General features: G+C 41.8%; 1 protein-coding gene across 1 annotated transcript in view; it reads left to right on the plus strand.

Annotated features, from left to right (window-relative positions):
• Tango6 (transport and golgi organization 6 homolog) overlaps window positions 1-20,307 on the plus strand; it is a 173,700-nt gene that overhangs the window by 83,582 nt on the left and 69,811 nt on the right. Inside the window, exon 15 of the mRNA XM_027405927.2 lies at window positions 19,492-19,632. Within this exon, the coding sequence (XP_027261728.1) occupies window positions 19,492-19,632 (141 nt within the window). The remainder of the gene's footprint in view (window positions 1-19,491; window positions 19,633-20,307) is intronic.

The raw sequence follows: 20,307 nt of genomic DNA on the forward strand, positions 1-20,307 counted from the left end.
TTTAAATACAAATTAAAATCCCTAATATTACCAGATGTGATTAAGATGATCCTTGAAGTTGCTCACATACTTAATAGGTCCAATTACATTTTTTATTGACTCTGACTTAGATCCTTTTGTTGCTGATTCATAAGTTTAACATTTTTGACTTAATGAAGCATCAATTTCCTCTTCTCTGGTCATGTCAGGTCTTGGGCAGTGGTGGAAAAATACCCTTACATGGGATCTGCTCAGTTTAGATTTAGACTTTGATATTTGGTCCTGCTTCCTGATCAGGCATGTCTCTGCTGGTCCCTAAGGAGGAAGGTAAGTTGGAAGTGAATTGACTTTAGGGAAAAAAAATGGCAGACCCTGAGCATACAGTGACCTAATTAGGTCATCTTGACACCCAGTTGGCAGGACAATTGCTAAGCTTTCTTTTCTTTTCTTTTCTTTTTTTTTTTTTTTTTTTGGTTTTGGTCTTTTCAAGGCAGAGTTTCTCTGTGTAGCTTTGGAGTCTTTCCTGGAACTCACAGAGATCTGCCTGCCTCTGCCTCCCAAGTGCTAGGATTAAAGGTGTGTGCCGCCACCACCCAGTTTAAGCTTTCTTTTTTTAAGAGAAGTCTGTTTTCAGGGAACTTCTTAGCACTTTGGGTTCAACTTCTGTTTCCCTTAGTGTTGACTTGGCTTTATACAGGAACCAAAAAAGAACTGAGGGCTGTGGAGATAGTGTAGTTGGTAAAGTACCTCCTATGCAATCAAGGGGCCCTGAATTTGGATCCCAGCACCCACATAAAAGCATCTATAGTCCTAGTGCTAGGAGTTGGAGAAGACAAACAGAGAGACTGGCAAGTCCCCAGAGCTCACTTGCTAGCTCCAAGGTCAATGAGAGACTGTCTCAAAAAATAAAGTGGTACTGGCAAGATTATTCTTCAGGTAACTGCACCTACTGCCACACCTAAAGACTTGACTTCAATCCTCAGAATCCACTTGTTGGAAGGAGAGCACCAGTTGTACTCTCCCACTAGTTGTACTCTGGCCTCCACACATGTGCTTATGGCACATACATGGACACCCCCCACTCACATGATGAATAAATAAACATGTAATTTTAAAATTTTAATTAGAGGACTAAAGAGATGACTCAGTAGTTGGCTGCTTTTCCAGAGTACACCAGTTTGATTCCCAGAACCTGTGAGGTGGTTCATAACCACCTGTAACTCCAGTCCCAGGGCATCCAATGCCTTCTTCTGGCCTCCGAAGGTACTGCACATATGTGGTGCACAGACAACATACGTGAGGGTAAAACTCCCATACACATAGAAATGAAGAAAATTTAAAGGGTAGAGAATGAAGGAAGATACCACATGCTAACCACTGACCTTCATATACCTGCACACATACTCACATATACACACACACAGAAATTAATTGCCCTTTTCTATGCTCTCTTTAGACTGACTTGGTGCTTTTAAAAAGATTTACTTAATCTTATGTTAAACATATATAATAAAAATTTAAAAATATATATATATATAGTATGTATATGTTCATCTAGGTGTACAGATCTCTGAACTCAGCTGTCCAACACAGCCCATACCATTATGAAAACCATTCTGACCTCGAAGGAAAACAGTGGAATCCTATGGTGTTATTTTAGGCCGATAGTTTTGTTTTCAATTTTCTTTCTTAACAGTGGAATTCATTTTCCAATGAGTCTAAAAGCATTAAGCAGTCAGGTGATTTTTTTTCTTCTTTGTGCCTTTCCACTTCTGGCTTTTCATGTTTTCTAGTATGAACATGTCTTGCTTTTATAGTCAAGAGATGTTTTTTTTTTTTTTTCTAAATTATATGGCTGCTGCAGGAAACTGAATTGTTTCATGATGACAAGGTTTGGGGACCAGTACAGATTAAAACAGATGGCTCCCTCTGTTGTAGTACCCCCTGGTGACCTTTTCACAACCAGGGATTACCAGAATACAGAGTGACCATGGCTTCTTCACCATGAAATTATACAAGACAGCAGGAACCTTACTGACAAACAGATGTGTTTTCCCCCCAAGTAGTGCTTTTCTTAATGAAATGGTTGCTTAGAAACCAGACCATAATAATAACTTTTCTATATTTAGTCTGCAAAATGATTCAGTTTGCAAAGTTATTAAGTCAGAATACTAATTAGATAGAACTGAACGTGTCCATTATTTCTTGTCTGGCAGTTCAGCAGCTAAATGGTTAAATCAGTGGCATCTCATCCAGCATGTGTCTCTCCAGATGCTCCTCATAACAGGGGACCTACCAAGAAAATGACAGCTCCTGCCCCACTCTGAACTGTGCCACTCTGTGGTGGCCCAGTGGCTTCTGCTCTTGCCAGCAGTCTGCATTAGCTGCCATTCCATGTAGCACTTATTAGTCTGCTGAGAAGATCAGTCAGGTCTGTGGGTCAAAAATCGTATGTGAAAAAATAACAGTAAACTCAGCTCACCAAAACATCAGTGTGAAAAGAAGCCAGGATTGAAGATAGTTAAGAATGGCAGGATTTACACATGGAATGCTATTACTGACAATAAAGAAATCTTAATCTATACTCTATTTGTTGGGTAATTAAAACAAGTATTAATACAACCATCACAGAGTAATACATGCAAAAGAATTTGAAAGGCCAGAGAATGGCCAGAGTAACACCTAAAGAGAAAGCCAGAACTCCTAAGGTGTGAACTCAGCATGAGAACCTGCATTTGCCCTAAGGACATTTGCATGAAATTAAGCTTTTGCAAGTTGGAGAAATGAAAACTTGGAGCAACTCCAAGTGAGATTAAATAACAAACACCTCTACTCCTAAATTTAGACCCCGCAGGTCAGTCAGAACTATTGTGCACTGTGGTACACGCCTGAATTCCTGGGATGTAGAAGCAGGAGGAGCAAGAGTTGAAGGCTAGCTAGGGCCCTATAGCAAGACACTGTTTTTTAAAAAAAATGTATTGTGGTTTTATGCATGTGTGGCCTTAACATAAAATTTGACATTTGAGCATTTTAAACAATTCCTTGGCATTAATAATATCATAATATCCTCTAGTTATCACCACTACTATGAAAACTTTCATTCCCCAAAACAAAAGCTCTTATTCTGGCTATTACTGTAACATTCCATTTCTCCATAATAATTCTTAAAGCCACTAACAAGCACACAGTCACACACATCCAAATACAAGAAAATAAGGTCCCATAAGACTTCAGATATTAGATTTGTTGCTCACACTTTAAGAAGTAACTCTGCTTACTGTATTTAAAGAAATACAGAATAATTTGACAGTAACTATAGGAAGTATGAAACATCAAACTGATTTTTTTTAAAAGGAACATCTAAAAATCAAAAGTAAAATAACTAAAAATTCAGGTGGGTGAGTTTTACAGCATCACAGCCAGGAAGAAAATTAATGAAGCAGGAGGTAGAAAAAAAAATTACAGGGAATGAGCACAGAACCAGTATCTCTAGGCAGAGAGCTGAAAAGATTTGATCTCCTAAGATTTTTAAAACACAGTGTGTCCAAAGTCAGAATAACTTTAATTAAAATGCAAAGTAGGCTCAACAACAAAAGATTTTCTAGAAAAATGGCAAGCATAAGCCTATTAATACAAAAGGTGGATCTGTAGTTGCCCAGGGCTTAGGATGGAAAAGGGAAAGTGATTAATGAGTGGGAAACTTCCTTTTGGAGTGATGAAAATGTTCCAGAACTTTGGCAGTCTCAAAAAAACCCACCGAGTTATGGACATGTTTCATGGTGCATGAATTATATCATACTGAACCTGCTTCTTTTAGCAAAAGGCAAGTAAACAGTTGATATACATAAGAAAAATATCTAGTAGATAAAAGCCATAAACAGGCAATTTTTTAAATGGGACTTCTGGTTTTGGCTGAGTAAAATGACACAGACACTCTTGGTAAGAAAATTAACTAGAACATTTTGAAATGCAGTTTTGATATTTGTGCCCATGAGGTGGATAGTTTCTCTTTGGGGAATTTGCCCTGTGGGTTTAAATGGGAGCTCGATCCTACAGTGGTTCTGTCTAAAGCATAACTGTGAAGGCTTTGTAAAAAGCTTAGAGGGGTCCACTCTTAGTTGAAAACTTAGTGGGTGGGTTTGTTTGTTTTGTGGAGTGTTTTGTGTGTGTTTAGTTGGTTGGTTGGGGTTTTGTTTGAGACCATCTGTCCCAGGCTGGCCTCAAACTCACTATGTACTCGAATACTGGGAACTTAGGGCCTTGTACATGCATGCTAGGCAAGCATTCTGCCACTGAGTTACATGTCACCAGCCCCCTTTTTATTTAGTTTAATTTAATTTAATTTTGTCTGTTTGTTTTGAGACAAGGTCTCATGTAGCCTAGGCTACCTCCATCTCTCCATGTAGCCAAGGATGACTTTGAACCTCTAATCCTCACCTTCTGGTATTACAAACTGTACCACCGGCCTCCTTTTTTTTTTTTTTTTCAAGACAGGGTTTCTCTGTGTAGCTTTGGAGCCTATCCTGGCACTCGCTCTGGAGACCAGGCTGGCCTCGAACTCACAGAGCTCTGCCTGCCTCTGCCTCCCGAGTGCTGGGATTAAAGGCGTGCACCACTAACGCCTGGCCAGTCCTCCTTTTCATGCAGTGTTGGGGCTGGAACTCAGGGCCAAAGGCTAGCGCTTGCCAACTGTGCTACATCCCCAGATAGTAGTGCTTTTTGCAACAATTCATCTGTCCATCTTCAAGAAGCCCTGCATTCATTTTACACCCTTTCTACACTTCTCTTTTCCTCCCTCTCCTTGAATTCTCATGATGCACAAAACATGCATTATAACCCACAGAGTATTGTGATCATTGACTAATTTGTATCTGTTGATACATGGATAATAGAACTGCCCCCTGCCTTATGCTAACATTGTCTTCCAAATATGGTTTATGTTATAGCTTCAAATTACTTGAGTATATATGCATTACTAGTTTTTAAAATTAACCCTTTATCTCCTTTTTTATTGTTGCAGTACTGGGGGTTAAGCCTAGAGCCTCACAAGTGTTAGGCAATCTCTCTACCATTGAGTTATACCTCAAGGGTCTTTTTTAACTTTGTGTGTGTGGGGTGTGTGTGTATGCTTTGCATCTTTGTGCATATGGATGGGGGACTTGTGTGGGAGTGCATATGCACATGTGTGTACATGTGTGTGTGAATGTGCTTATGGTGGCCTGAGGTTGACATTGAGTGTCTTTCTTGACCCCACTCTACCTTATTTGTTGGCAGGCTCTCTTGTTGAACTATTAGCTGACTGTCTCAGCAGTCTAGCTGGCCAGATTGCTTTCTTGTTTCAGTTTTCCAAACTGAGATTACTGGTGGGCTGCCATACTCACCCATCTTCCCTGTGACTTCTGAGGATTAGGATTCCAACCTCAAGCTTGTACAGCAAGTGCTTTACCCATTGAGCCATCTCTCCCAGCCTTTTTCTTTTATTGTGCAACATGGTCTCATTAAGTTGACCAGGCTGGCTTTGAACTCACATTTTAGTGCAGGTAGGCCTTGTACCTGTGGTCTGACTGCCATGTACAGCCTCTCAAATAGTGGCTACAGGCCTGTACTACCATACTGGATCCATCCATTTTTGTTGTTGTTTTAAGACATACTTATTTTATATGTATGAGTGGTGTGTGTGTGTGTGTGTGTGTGTGTGTGTGTGTGTGTGTGTGTGTGTCTGTGTGTGTCTGTGTATCCATGTGTACCTGGTGCCTGTAGAGGTCAGAAAAGAACATTGGATCTTCTGAAGATAGAGTTATAGACTGTTGTAAGCTACTGTGTGTGGGGTCATCCTAAAGAATTACAAGTGCTCTTAAGCCCCGAGCCATTTCTCCAGCCCCCTCCATTCTCTCTCTCTCTCTCTCTCTCTCTCTCTCTTCTCTCTCTCTTTCTCTCTTTTTTCTTTTTTTTTTTTTTTTTTTTTTTTTTTTTCGAGACAGGGTTTCTCTGTGGCTTTGGAGGCTGTCCTGGAACTAGCTCTTGTAGACCAGGCTGGTCTCGAACTCACAGAGATCCGCCTGCCTCTGCCTCCCGAGTGCTGGGATTAAAGGCATGCGCCACCAACTCCCGGCTTCTTTTGGTTTTTCAAGACAGGGTTTCTCTGTGTAGCTTTGGAGCCTATCCTGGCACTCGATCTGGAGACCAGGCTGACCTCGAACTCACAGAGATCCACCTGCCTCTGCCTCCCAAGTGCTGGGATTAAAGGTGTGTGTCACCAACGGCCGGCTTCTCCATTCTTTTTTTAATGCAACTATTTTTTAATTAATTTTTTTTGAGACAGTGTTTCTCTGCAATAGCTTTGGCTATCTCAGTAGACTAGGCTAGCCTTGAATTCACAGAGATCCACCTGCCTCTGCCTCCCAAGTGCTACGATTAGAGGCACTAGCCACCGCATTGGCTTTAAATTTTTATTTATTTTTAATTTTATGTATATGTATGAATGCCTACTTGTATGTGTATTATGTACTGTGTATATGCCTGGTACTCTTGGGGGCCAGAAGAGGGCATTGGATCCTCTGGAACTTAAGATACAGGTGGTTGTAAGCTGCTTGATGTGTGTGCTGGGAATCAAGCCTCTGTTCTCTATAAGAGCAGCAAGTGCTCTTCACCTTGCAGCCATCTCTTCAGAATGTTGCAGGATATTTGATCACACTATGAATTTGATCACACTATGAACCCCCAGATTATGCTATTTACTGGAAAAACCTGTTTCTAGTTGTGGTGTGGCTCAGGCCTGGCACTTACCTTTAATCCAAGAGCTTTCTGCTTATTGTAAACAGGATTAAATAAAAACATCATTCCTTAGATCAAGAGGCAAAGCAAGCAACCAGCTGACAGGAAGTAACCATAGAGAGTAAGAGGGAGTCAGGAGGATGGATAGAGAGATCCACAGGAAGTAGAAGGGAGAGACATTGAGTTGGAGGAGTTTTGTTTGAGATGGCATAGGAGAAAGCTCTCATTTTCTGGGATGATGGTGGAGGAGGAAGCAGCAAGGTGCTTTCTTTGCCTCTCTGAGCAGGTTTTCACCCCAGCATCTAGCTCCCAAGTCTTTATTGATAAAGTAGAATGATAGAGACTTAGTTTAAAAACATCACCAGACCCTTAAACTAAATTTTTAAAGAAATTTTTGGGTTTTTTTGTTTGTTTGTTTTTGAGACAGGGTTTCTAGACCTGGCTGGCCTTGAACTCAAAAAGAAAAAGATCTGCCTGCCTCTCCCTCCCAAGTGCAAGGATTTGCACCCAGTTAATAATTATTGGCTAATAGTTATTTTTATTTCAATGATTTAATGAATATACTTATATTAAGGTTTTAAACATTATAATTTGGATCTTTCTTTTTGTTTTTGTTTTTTTTCTTTTTAGTCAGGGTCTCATTCTGTAGTCCAGGCTGGTCTAGAACTCACCATGTAGCCCAAGCTGACTTCAAACTTCTGATCCTCCTGCCTTAGCCTCCCAAACCATGGCATTACAGGTGTGTATTAGCACACCTGGGAAATTTTGTTTACACACACACACACACACACACACACACACACACACACACACACACACACACACACACACACGGTGTTTTGCCTGAATGTATGCTATGAACCACTTGTGTAGTGCCCTTGGAGGCCAACATTGTATCCCTTATGGCTGTAGACACAGACAGCTGTAGCTGCTTTGTGGGTCTGGGAATCAAACCTGCGTCCTCTGGGAGAGCAACCAGTGCTCTTAACTGCTGAGCCTTCTTTCTGGGACCTAAGGTTAATTTTTAATGGTCTTCTTTCTCCTCTGCTTATAGGTGTTTTATTCTCCTTGCCTTTTGCTGTGCCTGTGATTGAACTCATGGCCTCACACATGCTAAGCAAATATTCTGCCTCTAAGCCATGTTGTCAGTTCTATATGCAGCTTATTATAAGTTGGTACTTACTACAGGGTTTGACCCTGTAGTAAGTCAATGAAAGTCAGCCCCTAACTAGGTGGTCATCCCTGAGGTTATTGTGTGTGTCTTCAGGAGAGAAGGCTCTGCCGTGTGTTAACAGTAGCCCTGCCTAGTCTCTAGATGCCTCTGCAGTTATGAGCCCTGCACATCATGGATGCTGGTGTTGCACTGATCACTTTCTCTAAGCCAGTTCTAGCCTAGAGTGCCAATCCCCAGTGCTTGCCTAATCATCTCATTAGAACATCTGCTAGGCGTAATTAAGGAAAAGGAACACTTTAAGAAACACTTCTATCCTGTCTCTATCACTGGCTGGAACAAGTAGAAGATCAGCCCCATCTTGCCAGAGCTTTAGGCCAAGTAACTGCCTCCGTCAGCTGTGCTGATTCAGCAGTTCTCTGTAGGCTGGAGGTGAACTGCCATTGGAAACCCAGGGTTCCGGTTGGCCCCTCCTGTCATAGCTGGCTGGTTTGATGTGTGCAAGAGGTATAGAAAGAGTTTTTACTTCTTACCTGGCTTCTTATTTGGAGTTAATTCAAGAAGTGAATCAACTAAAGTTTTCCGCAACATCAGGGGCCCTTCCGTTCTTTTTACCAGTAAATGTCTCTTTTGGTGTGCATTTTCACTCTGCAAAAGCTATGTAAAAAGAATTTGATAAACTATAGAAATAATCCCTCAAAATAGTCTCAGGAGAATTAAATGAATGACATCTTTATTTCTCACTCATGATCAGCTGAAATGCAAGTTGCTCTGAATGCATAGAGCAGTGATTACCTTCAAAGCTGTGCCCTTCCTCCCTCTCTCCCTTCCTCTCCTCCCTCCCTCCTCCCCTCCCTCCCTCCTAGTTTCAATCAGTATATTAAGGCTGCTTTGTTCATAAATAGTGGAATGCTTAATCATCAGGTGTTCTTGACAGTTTCCTTGGCCTCCCTCCCTCCCTCCTTCTCTCCCTCCCCTCCTTCCTTCCTTTCTTTGTGTGCGTGTGTCTGTGTGACTGAGAGAGAATATGTGTGTACATGATATGTGTGAATACCACAGTGCTCATGTTTAAGCCAGTCCTGGATTTCCACCTTCTCTGAGATGGTCTCTTTGTTGTGCACTACTTCAGCCAGCATCACATGAATTCTGAGGATTCAAACCTGGGTTCTCACACATACTGAGAACTTTGTCCACAGAGCTGTCTCTACAGTCCTCTTGATGCTTCCTTGATGTCTGTTCTCTTATTGCTTCTCTCTGAATTCACCCATATGTTCTTACTTGGTAGAGTCAGCCCTGACAAAGCTGACTGTGTGCCTTGCAGTTCCATCTTTGGTTGTATTTGGGGAGACTAAGTTGAGGGTTTGCAGTGGCCAATGAAGCTGTTGGATAGAGGAGTTTGAGTAGCTGGTTAAAAGCAGGCTGAAGCCCTCGTTTTCTATTTCTCTTTGTATGACTCTTGCTAACAGCATTTCACATTCACTGGAAGCATTTGTAAAATTTCTGACATCACTATCTCCCTTTTTCACAAGCCAAATAAATATACCAAGTAGGTAAAAAGTAGTCCCCAGGGACCCAGTGAATGTGTATTGGGATAAAGAGTGTAGGGCACTTCTCCTTAGGGACCTTGGGGTCCTTCAGAAGGTACATGTCCTGCAGGGAGGCTAAGATTACCTGTGCCTGAAAGTGTGAAGTTTGCTATCTTTAGGGTTAGAGTGCTCATGAGGCTTGTATTATTCTGGTAGTTATTTTCCCCCTGGGCACTGCTGCCAGGTGGGCCGTGGTGGAGCAAAGCAACCAAGTGTGAAGGATGCCAGCTCTGCTTTGCCATGTGCCAGCTCTGCTCTCAACTCTCTGGTCTTCACTGTCACCCTCAGTAAAATTAGAAATGATAATGGGATCCTCTCTAAATGATTGGCTATGTGTTAACGGGATGGCTGCATGTGCAGTGCTTGGTGTATGCAGGACACTCACTGTGTGTTAGTGGTTTGCTGTCAGTTTTTGGTGAACAATATTTCCTGGGGTAGGGAAGTGCTTATTCAGTAAAGTGCTTGCTGTGCAAAAATGAGACAGTGAGATTGATCTCACATAAAAACCAGGTGTGATCATGCTCACTGGTGATCCCAATGCTGGGGAGGCAGAGGCAGGGGGGATCTCTGGGGCTCACTAGCCAGTCTAGTCAATTGATGAGGTTACTGTGAGATCTTGTCTCAGAAAATACAGCAATGGTGACTAAGGAAGATGCCTCATGTTGACCTGTGACTTCCATGTGCACATACACACAGAGCTATTTCACAATCAAGGTCACACCTGTGTTCCCACTACTCAGGAGTGGGTAGAATCAGAAGTTCAAGTCCAACCTTGGCAACATGAGACTATCTTGCCTCAAAAAAATAAGAAGGGGGCGGTGGTTATAATAATCAGAATATGGGTTAAATATGTATAAAATTATCAAAGAACAAACTCAGTAAGTGTTTAAAGAAGGAAAAACAATATAATTTCACAATTCAAGGGACTTCAATAGTGTGGCTGTCAGTAAACAGGTTATTCACATATTTTAATTCTCCTCTCCAAAGTGGAAATTAGGCCAGTATTTAAACAAACTCCTCATTGTTATTTTGGTGTATGGATTACTTGGGTCCTTATTAAAGAGCTTGCTGAGATACTTTAGTGGGTAAAGGCACTTGCTGCCAAACTTTATGACCTGAGTTCCATCTGCAGGACCCACATGGTGGAAGTGACTCTCACAAGTTGTCGTGTGATTTCCACATGCCCTGCATGACATGCTTGGGCACACGTGTGTACACAAGGAAGGGAGTGTAAAAATCTTCAAGATCCAGTTGCTGTACATTCACCCATATGTTCAGCTGTTGGCTATCAAGGCTCCTTAGTGTATCCCTGCTTTCCTCAAGCTTGATTAACACTCACTTATCCTGAATCTGTAGGAATTTGTTGAGACCTGTCTGTATTTAGCACAGCTTTGGAGCCTTCAAGTAACTAAACATCATATTGGCATGCTAGATGTTATCATTCACTGTTATTACAAAGACAGCCGCTATTCAGTTGAGTTCTTCACACTTCCTTGATATAATAACCAGCTTCCCCAGTTTGTGCAATTTCCTGGAATCTTAGTGTTGAAATTATCCTTAGTTTCCATCCTAATGAGACCCCCCCCCCATATAACAGTCAACATACCTTGTTGAGGCATGGTCTTCTTCTTTTCCTGATGTGGTCTACCTTGAGCCACAAGAGAGGCCAATACATATTGGTATTTTTTTCTCTCTCTTTTCTCTTTTGTCAGGCTATGTAACCCAGGCTGGCCTTGAACTTATGAGCCCCACCCTGCCTCCCAAATGCTGGAATTACAGGAGTCATCCCTATGCTCATCTGACCACTTCCCTCAACTAGCATTCATTATTCTTTCAAACTAGAACTTTTCCTACAGATAAATGCATATTTTCTTGTCTTTCTAGTTTTTTAAATAAATTTATTAATTTTGTTGAACACAGTTCTTTGTTGTTGTTATTATTTGGCTTTTTGAGACAGCATTTCACTCAGATGCCCAGGCTTACCTGTAATTCATTATGTATCCCAGGCTGGCCTTGAACTTGAGAGTCCTGCTGCAACCTTCTTAGTGCTGGGGTCATTGGCCTGTGACTATGCCAAGTATTTGAACATAGTCCTTTGCCCTATCTTTATCTCACTTGTTTGAAGGCCCAGAGATCATTTCCACGTCCCTATTTAATTTTCTTTGAAACAGGCTCTCACTTATCATCCTCCTGCATCTGTCTCCTGGGTACTGGGATTGTCAATGTGTACAAACACCTGGTTTGCCTCTCTTCTTTTAAAACACTTTCTTCTAATAATGGCCTCCCCAGCTCTAGATAAAATTCTTATATAGATCTTTCTTGATGAAGGAAAAAATCAGGGACTATCTACTCTTTTCTTTCTTAAATTATTATTTTATTATGTGTGTGAATATTTTGATTATCTGTATGTCTGTGTACCACTTGTGTGCAGTGCACATAGAAGCCAGAAGACAGTGTCACCGCTCCTGAAACTGGAGTCACAGACAGTTGCAAGCAGCCTGAGGGTGCTGGGAAATTGAACCTAGGTCCCCTGGAATAGCAACCAGTGCTCTTAATCACTGAGCCATTTCTCCAACCCTGTCTACTTCTTTTCTTTTTCCTTCTTTTTTTTGGAGGGTTGGGTGGGGAGTGATGGGGGGAGGGTTGTCAGGACAGGGTTTCACTATGTAGCTCTGGCTGTCCTGAAACTCGACCTGTAGACCAAGCTGGCCTTGAACTCACAAAGATTCACTTGACTCTACCTCTCCAGCGCTGGGATTAAAGCCATCACCACTCAGTGAGATTTGCTTTTTAATGTATGTGTGTGTATTTTGCCAACATGTATGTATATGCACTTGATGTGTACTTGTCCATGGAGGCCAGAAGAGGGCGCCAGATACCCTGATGTTATATTTGTTAAGTTACTGTGTGAGCCCTGAGAACAGAACCTGGGTCTTCTGCAAGATTAACACAGGCTGTTAATCACTGGGCCATCTCTCGACCTGACACCCCACCCCTGCCATTCCAAGTTTTGGCTATATCTTTGGGCAGTGTTTGCTGTTGGCTGTGTGGATGTTTATCAGTGAGCCAAACTCAGTGATCAAGCTATCTTTTATATTTGCTTCCTTTTCCAAGTACTTATGACTAAATTTTTCCAAGTGATCCAACAGTTCTGCCAAACGAGTATCGTTGTCCTGATCCATGTTCAGTCTATTTCTCCTGACTTCAGACATTTGTCTCAGCCTCTTTTTCCTTATTTGTGGACTTATGCCTTTCCTTCCCTCCCTCCCCACTCCCCTTCCCCATCCCTCCTCCTTCCCCTCCCCTCCACCTTCATTGCTACTTGAGTGAGATTTAACAAAGATGAAAACATAGATGTTTTTGGTTATTATGCCACATTTGGTCACAAATGTAGCTTAGACTTCCATGTCTATTCTGGGAATATTTGATAAGTGTGTATTTCCTCTGTTTTAAGTACAGTTGAATTCTGAACACACTGTTCTAATCTCAGCTTTTGTTTAATAATGGAGCTTGGAATTAATTTCATAACAGCTCTTAAAAGCTGCTGCTTCATTTTTATGGGGGAGGGGTACATTGAATTTCACTGGATGAATGACCGTGATTTAACCAGCTCTCTATTCATGAACATTTAATTTGATTTGAGTCATTTCTATTATAAATAGAGCTACAGTGATGCTTTTATGCATAGTAATTATCTACTTGTACTGATGCGAGTGTTAGAATAAATTCTTAGAGTAGGATTTCTGACTTAATGCAGAATTTAAATTGTTTTAAAACCAGTAGACCATTTTCTTAAGAATGCAAGACATGCTATGAAATGTGAACTACTTGACTTTTCCCTCATTCAGCCCACTGATAGGAAGCCATTTTCTCTTACACTGCAGGGGCAGCCAAAGCCTGTCTGGAGCTGAAACTCTGCCCTTGGCAGGGCATTTCGCTTAACATTTGAGATATGCCATGCTATTTTAGCCCGTTTTTATCTATCTAAAAGCCTAAAAAAGGAGATATGAAATATTTTCTTTTTAGATTTCTGTCTAGATTTATTGGGCACTTGGGAGATAGATGAAGGAGAATGAGAAGTTCAAGGTCATCTTCAACTATATAATGAGTTTGAGGCCAGCCTGGGCTAAATGAGAAAATGTCTCAAAAAAAAAATTAAAAAACAACAACAACAACACAACAGAAAAGAAAAGAAAGTTGTGTGGTAGTGGCCCATGCCTTTAGTCCCAGCAAGTTCCAGGACAGGCTCCAAATCTACATAAAGTCTTGAAATACCAAAAAAGTGCTTATCTTTAATACATAAAAATATAAAGGGGCTAGGTGTGGGTATACAGGCTTAAATCCTAGCACTTGGGAGGAAGGTTGATCTCTATTAGTTGGAGGCCAGCTTGGTCTACATAGTAAGTTACAGGCCAGCCAGGACTACGTAATGAAATCCTGTCATCAGCGGCGTTCTCCTCCTCCTCCTTCTTCCTCTTCCTCCTCCGCTTCCTTCCTTCTTCCTTCTTCTTGTCTTCTTTTCCTTTTTTGTTTTTCAAGACAGGGTTTCTCTGTGTAGCCCTTGCTATATGTACCAGCTGAGATCATATCTTAAAAAGAGAGAGAGAAAGACAGAAAAGAAATTTGAGGGCAAGTTAGTTCAGTGGGTAAAGGCACCTGCTGCCAAGGTCAGTGACCTGAGTTAACCCTTGGAAGCAACATAGCAGAGAGCAAGAACCAAGTCTTGAAAGTTGCCCTCTGACCTAAACATGCACACCATGACACATGTACACACACATACATAAGTAAATATAATAAAAATTTTAAATTGTGCATGTTCATGGTACACCATGTAATGTTTCAATACATATAGACAATAACTTTTTTTAGACAATAACTTTGAGATATTATATTTACTTATTTTAGGATTCATCCATGTGAAGTATACAATTTAATATAGAGATGTAGTAAATGGCTTTGGGGTCAATCCCCAGCACTAGGGAAAAAACAATCTGTACATTCAAAAAATCAGAGTTTGATAGTAGTATATGCTTATATTCAAGCACGAGAGAGGCCGAGGAGGATCACAAGCTCGGTGGCCTGGCCTAAATTGTGGGACTCTTCCTTAAAACAATTGTATCAACAGTTTTCTTCCCACCCTGGGTTGGGATTTAAGACATTTGTCACCACACCCAGTTATTTTTTTCAAAATTTAAAAAAGTGTGTGTTTGTGTGTGTGTGTGTGTGTGTGTGTGTGTGTGTGTGTGTGTGTGTGTGTGTGTGAACAAATGCTGGTACCCCCAGAGGCCAAAGGCATTAGGGCCTCTGGAATTGGAGGGTGCATGGAACTGAACTCAGGTTCTCTGCAAGAACAGTTTGTACTCTTAACTACTGTACTCTTAACTGACCCATCTCTCCAGTCCCAAATTTTTCAAAACTGTACAATTGAATAGTTTTTATTACAGTCATAGGATGTGTACCATTTTGACAGTCAGTTTTAGAATGTTTTAAGTCACTCCAGAAAGACTCTGTATCCAGTAGACGTTGTCTATCATTCCTGTCCGATTCTCACAGCCTTAAGTAACTACAGCTACTTTCTTTCTATATAGATTGGCCTGTTCTGAATAGCCTGTGTAAAGGGCACCGCACAATCTGTGTGGTTTGTGTGCCTCTTACAGGTTTGTTTGCAGAAGCACCTAAGGAGTTTGAGTAATCAGGTAGCTTTCCAATTGAGCAAGTATTCTTTGTAGTTGTTATCTGCCCAGGAAACGGGAGGCAGATTAGTTTTGAAGTCAAGATGACTTACCAGACTCCTGAGATAGATCTAGTCAGCATCACTATTTAGAGCTGTCCATCTTTCCGATAATATGAGTCGAGCCTTCCCCTGCACACACTCCTTCTTGATGACAGGCTCTGCAGATCACTTGGCAGCTAGGGGATCATGTGGAGGCCACTGCTTCCATCAAATAGATTTCTCCTTTATAATCTTAAGTCTGGGGGGGAGGGCACCAGAAAGAGTTACTTGGCAAAGTTGCTGTTTTATTAAAAGATGGACTTTGAGTAAGAGTTTCCCTGTTGAGTCAGCTCCCCACTATCCTATGCTGTACCCTAGCAAGGAGAAGAATGTGGTTTGGCTTCACCTTTTCTCTGTGTGTCTTATTGGCTACATAGCACCCCAGCTGCAGTCATCTCCTGTAATCAGAGCAGAAGGCACCTTGATGGATCCTTTGGATCCTGCAGCCAGAGGGATTGGTGTGTCACGTTTCTTTGAAACCTCTGCTGACCCAGAAGTTATCCGGTTTTCAAATTACAAAGGGAATTACCAAGTGGGAGGTCATGTGTAGGTTGTAACATAACCCCAGCATGACAAAGTTAGAAAAATTTCCAAGTAATAACCAGCAAAAGATAAATTTAACAAAGTCTTATGCTTTGTGCTGTCATGATCATCACCTTTATATATGGTTCTTCTTGCTGTCTGGTGAGGAAGGCTGGCACTTATTTTATGCCCAGATACACTCTAAAGCAGCAGCTGCATTCTAGAAGGAAAATTTCAAGTGGCAGTCAGGTGGCCCTTGGTAGTTGTCTGAGGAATGGCCTAGTAGGAAGATAAACTTGGCCAGTGAACCCAGGGCTGTAGGAAATGGGGCTTGTGCTTAGCCATTGGTGCCCTTTTGTAGAAGAGTAGAGGTAGTTAGTGCTGCCTGGTGGATCTTCAATTTCAGTATTATAGGAAGAGAAAAAAAAAAGAAAAAAATCTAAAAGGAAGTGCCCTAGTTGGGCTTTCTTTCTTTCTTTTTTTTCCTAGTTAGGGTTTCTATTGCTTGATGAAACACCATAACCAAAACAAGTTGGGGAAGAAAGGTTTTAACTGATTTATGCTTCCATATCACAGTTCATTGTGGAAGGAAGCCAAAACAGGAACCTGGAGGCAGGGACAGATGCAGAGGCCATGCTTACTGGCTTGCTTAACCGGCTTTCTTATAGAACCCAGGACCACCAGCTCAGGGATGGGACCACCCACAATGGCCTAGCCCCTCCCCCAGCCATCAGTAATTAAGAAAGTGCCTATTGCCAGATTTTTGTTTTGTTTTGTTTTTGTTTTTTCAAGACAGGGTTTCTCTGTGTCTTTGGAGGCTGTCCTGGAACTAGCTCTTGTAGACCAGGCTGGTCTCAAACTCACAGAGATCTGCCTGCCTCTGCCTCCCCAGTGCTGGGACTAAAGGCGTATGCCACCACGCCTGGCTGTTTCTACTTTCTCCGTCTCTAGTCTTTAGCAGAAATAGTTATTTACCTTTTCGTACATATTATCCTGGCTAAACAAGCTCAGATGTGTGACTGTGCACACCATCTACTCTCTGGGGTCCCTGTGAAATCAGTAGTTCCCCCGTCCCCATTCCCTATTTAAGTGTGCTAATATCCTGTTTGCCTTCCCTCTGGAAGGGACTCATACCCCAGGCTGGCAAATTACAACACTCTGCCCCATCCCTGCCATAATGATTGGTTCAGGAATGGGCAAGGAGGCTAGATCCCAGAACCCAGATTGGAACTTATGAAAAGGTAGCTCTCACCCCTTTGTTTAAATTACTGCCTTGGAGTTTCCAGTGGCCACTATGAAGATAAAACCCACCTAGTAAGACACTACCATAGAGCCAAGCTAAGGGAGGAGGGAAAGGGAAGAGCCCTGATTGATCCTCTGAGCTTCCAGGTCTAACTGTGCTCCTACTCACCAGACATTTGAATTTGTAAGCTAAAAAAACACTATCTTGTGTTTGTGTCAGTTTCTTTTTCCTTCCTTCCTTCCTTTTTTTTTTTTTCCAATTATTCAACCAAAGGAATTCTAACATACCTTCTGAGCTGGCTAGGTTTATGTCAACCTGACACAGACTAGAATTACATGAGAGGGAACCTCAATTGAGAAAATGCCTCAATGAAATCTGGCAGTAGAGCCAGACAGTGGTGGTGAATGCCTTTAATCCCAGCACTTGGGAGGCAGAGACAGGTGGATCTCAGTGAGTTTGAGATCAATCTGGTCTACAGAGTGAGTTCCAGGATAACTAGGGCTGTTATACAGAGAAACCCTATCTAGAAAAATAAAAAAAATAAAAGCTGGGCGATGGTGATACACACCTTTAATCCCAGCACTCGGGAGGCAGAGGCAGGCAGATCTCTGAGAGTTCGAGACCATCCTGGTCTACAAGAGCTAGTTCCAGGACAGCCTCTAAAGCCACAAAGAAACCCTGTCTCAAAAAACTAAACAAGCAAACAAAAAAGTAGAAATAAACACGGCAGGAGACACATCAGGAAAAGGTGGTTTCAGGGATGCTAGATATCAGAGTTTTATACAGGCAAACCACATTTCCCCCATTGGATCTGAGTGTGAACCCCCAGATAAAAGCAGCTACAGTGAAGGCTTGCAGGCCATCATTGATACTGAGCAAGCTGGGGTTGCAGCTGCCACATGCCTATTCACTTTTCTTTGGTTTTTTTCCATAATCTGGAATCTATTTACTTTCTCTTAGTAAACAATTCATCTACATTTTCCTTAAACCACAGACATATTTCTTAAGCTAGAATATTGCCCAATTCTACTTTGAACTCCCAAAGCCTTCTCCATCAGTTTACACAATAGAGTGAACTGCATTTCTCTTCCTGTCACAGCCTGAAACTCCAAATGAGCAGAGCTTCTGCTTATATGAGGTATGAGCCCACATGCAGAGTTTTCCAAGGCTCCTTAGAAATAGGAGTGATGGGGAAGACAGACAAGAGGGTGGGTAGACAGGTGCAGCCCCAGCAGGTGCAGTGAAGACAGTAAATGTGATATGTAAATGAGAGTAGAATCACAACCTATACTATAGAAAATCATATGCAGACATTCCTGAAGATAGTCTGGTTAAACAATAGATTGACAAACCTAATGAAAATAATTATAGATCCTCAAGTGTTGCTTCTGCTTACTCCCTCACCATCCTCTCTATACATTTCTGGGATTTATATAATGATCATTTCTGAGCCATTGTGGCTGTTGCCCGCCACTTCTTCCTCTTCTTTTTCCTCCCCTTTTTTCTCCTCCTCTTCCCTTATCTTCTCCTTCTTTTTCTCCTCCTTTCCTTTATGGCTTTTGAAACAATTTCACTTTGTAGCCCAGGCTGCTTTGGAATCTAATATATATAGCCCAAACTGGCCTCAAACTTGTGGTCCTTCTGAGTACTATGATTAGAAACATAAACCACCACATCCAGCTCTTCAAGCCATTTTTACTCATTCATTCATTTATTCATTGAGCAAATAGTCATTGCACACCTACTGTTTGCTGCTGGCCCATTTCTAGGCATTAGGGATGCAGTAGGGAATAAAACAAAATCCTTGACCTTATGCAGTTTGCATTTTAAGGAGAAGAACAGACAATCCATAAGGGTTTATGTATGTTAAACAGCAATACTGTGTACTCAGAAGAAAATAAGGCAGGCGAGAAGGATCAAGTAATAGTGGAAGGAGGTTGCTACTTTATATTTTTAAAAAGGATATGAGCAGGCTGGGTGTTAGTGGCACATGCCTTTAGTCCCAGCACTCGGGAGGCAGAGGCAAGACAGATCTCTGTGAGTTCAAGGACACCTAGTCTACAGAGCAAGTTCCAGGACAGGCTCCAAAGCTACAGAGAAACCCTGTCTTGAAAAACTAAAAAAATAAATAAATAAATAAAAAGTTACAGGTGGGGTTAAGTTTCTTTGTATGACACTTAAACTGGGCTGGTGAAATGGCTCAGAGAGTAAAGGTGCCTATTGCCAAGCCCGATGGCCTGAGTTCAATACCCAGGGTGCAGGTTGGTGAAAGGACAGAACTAGATCCTACAACTCATCCTCTAAGCTGCGTGCGCGTGCTCATGCACACACACACACACACACACACACACACACTAACGTATTCACCCCATCACAGGATATCTACATTTCCTTGCCTTTCCATCCTAAATAATGAACTTTTTCTTTCTGTTTTGAACACCAGGGGTTGCCCTTCTCTCAGATGTGTACCCTGAGGAAATCTTGGTTGACCTGTTGGCCAAATACGATAGTGGCAAAGATAAGCACACTCCGGAGACCAGAATGAAAGTTGGAGAGGTCCTGATTCGAATTGTCAGAGCATTAGGTGAGTTTTTTGTTTTGTTTTTGCTTTTTATTCCATTTCTCTGAAACAAAGCAGTGTGGTTTTAAAATCTTTGTGTACTAGAAGGCTCATTCTACTAGCGGGTGAGGGCAGACCAGGGGTGGTGACAAACTGTTTAGGGATTGAGCACATAATTCAGCAAGTAAAACCACAAGAATATTGTGTATTTTCCTATAGCAGTTTACTTTCCCTCCCCAAGAGCTGTTTTCCTGGGGTCTGTATGATTGTAATGGGTTGTCAATATGCAAGTTGGGCTGGCCTGAGATACACTGTACAGGCCAGACAGGCCTCCATTTCACAATCTGCTGCCTCAGCCTCTAGAGTGCTGGGATTATAGGTACACTCCACCATGTCCAACAAATCCTTTAAACAAGTTGCTGTTAGACTAATGGTGTATATGAAACTGGCTCAGACACCTTCAGCAGTCAGTCCAGGATTCCTTCCCAGATGAATGGTAGTATAAGAACTGAACCACCAACTTGAAGAAGTTTTTTTCTGCCTGTTGGCTGAGAGTTGTGATTGCTGCCTGGGCTATTGATGTGGCTTTCCTGGATTCAAATACTGAGCTGCTTCTGGCTAGTTGAGTGAACATGGGAATATTTCTCTACTTCTTGGTGCTTCAGTGTCCAGGTGTATAAAAGAGGATATTCATACTAA

This window comes from Cricetulus griseus, chromosome 3, assembly GCF_003668045.3.
Source record: "Cricetulus griseus strain 17A/GY chromosome 3, alternate assembly CriGri-PICRH-1.0, whole genome shotgun sequence".
NCBI lineage: Eukaryota > Metazoa > Chordata > Mammalia > Rodentia > Cricetidae > Cricetulus > Cricetulus griseus.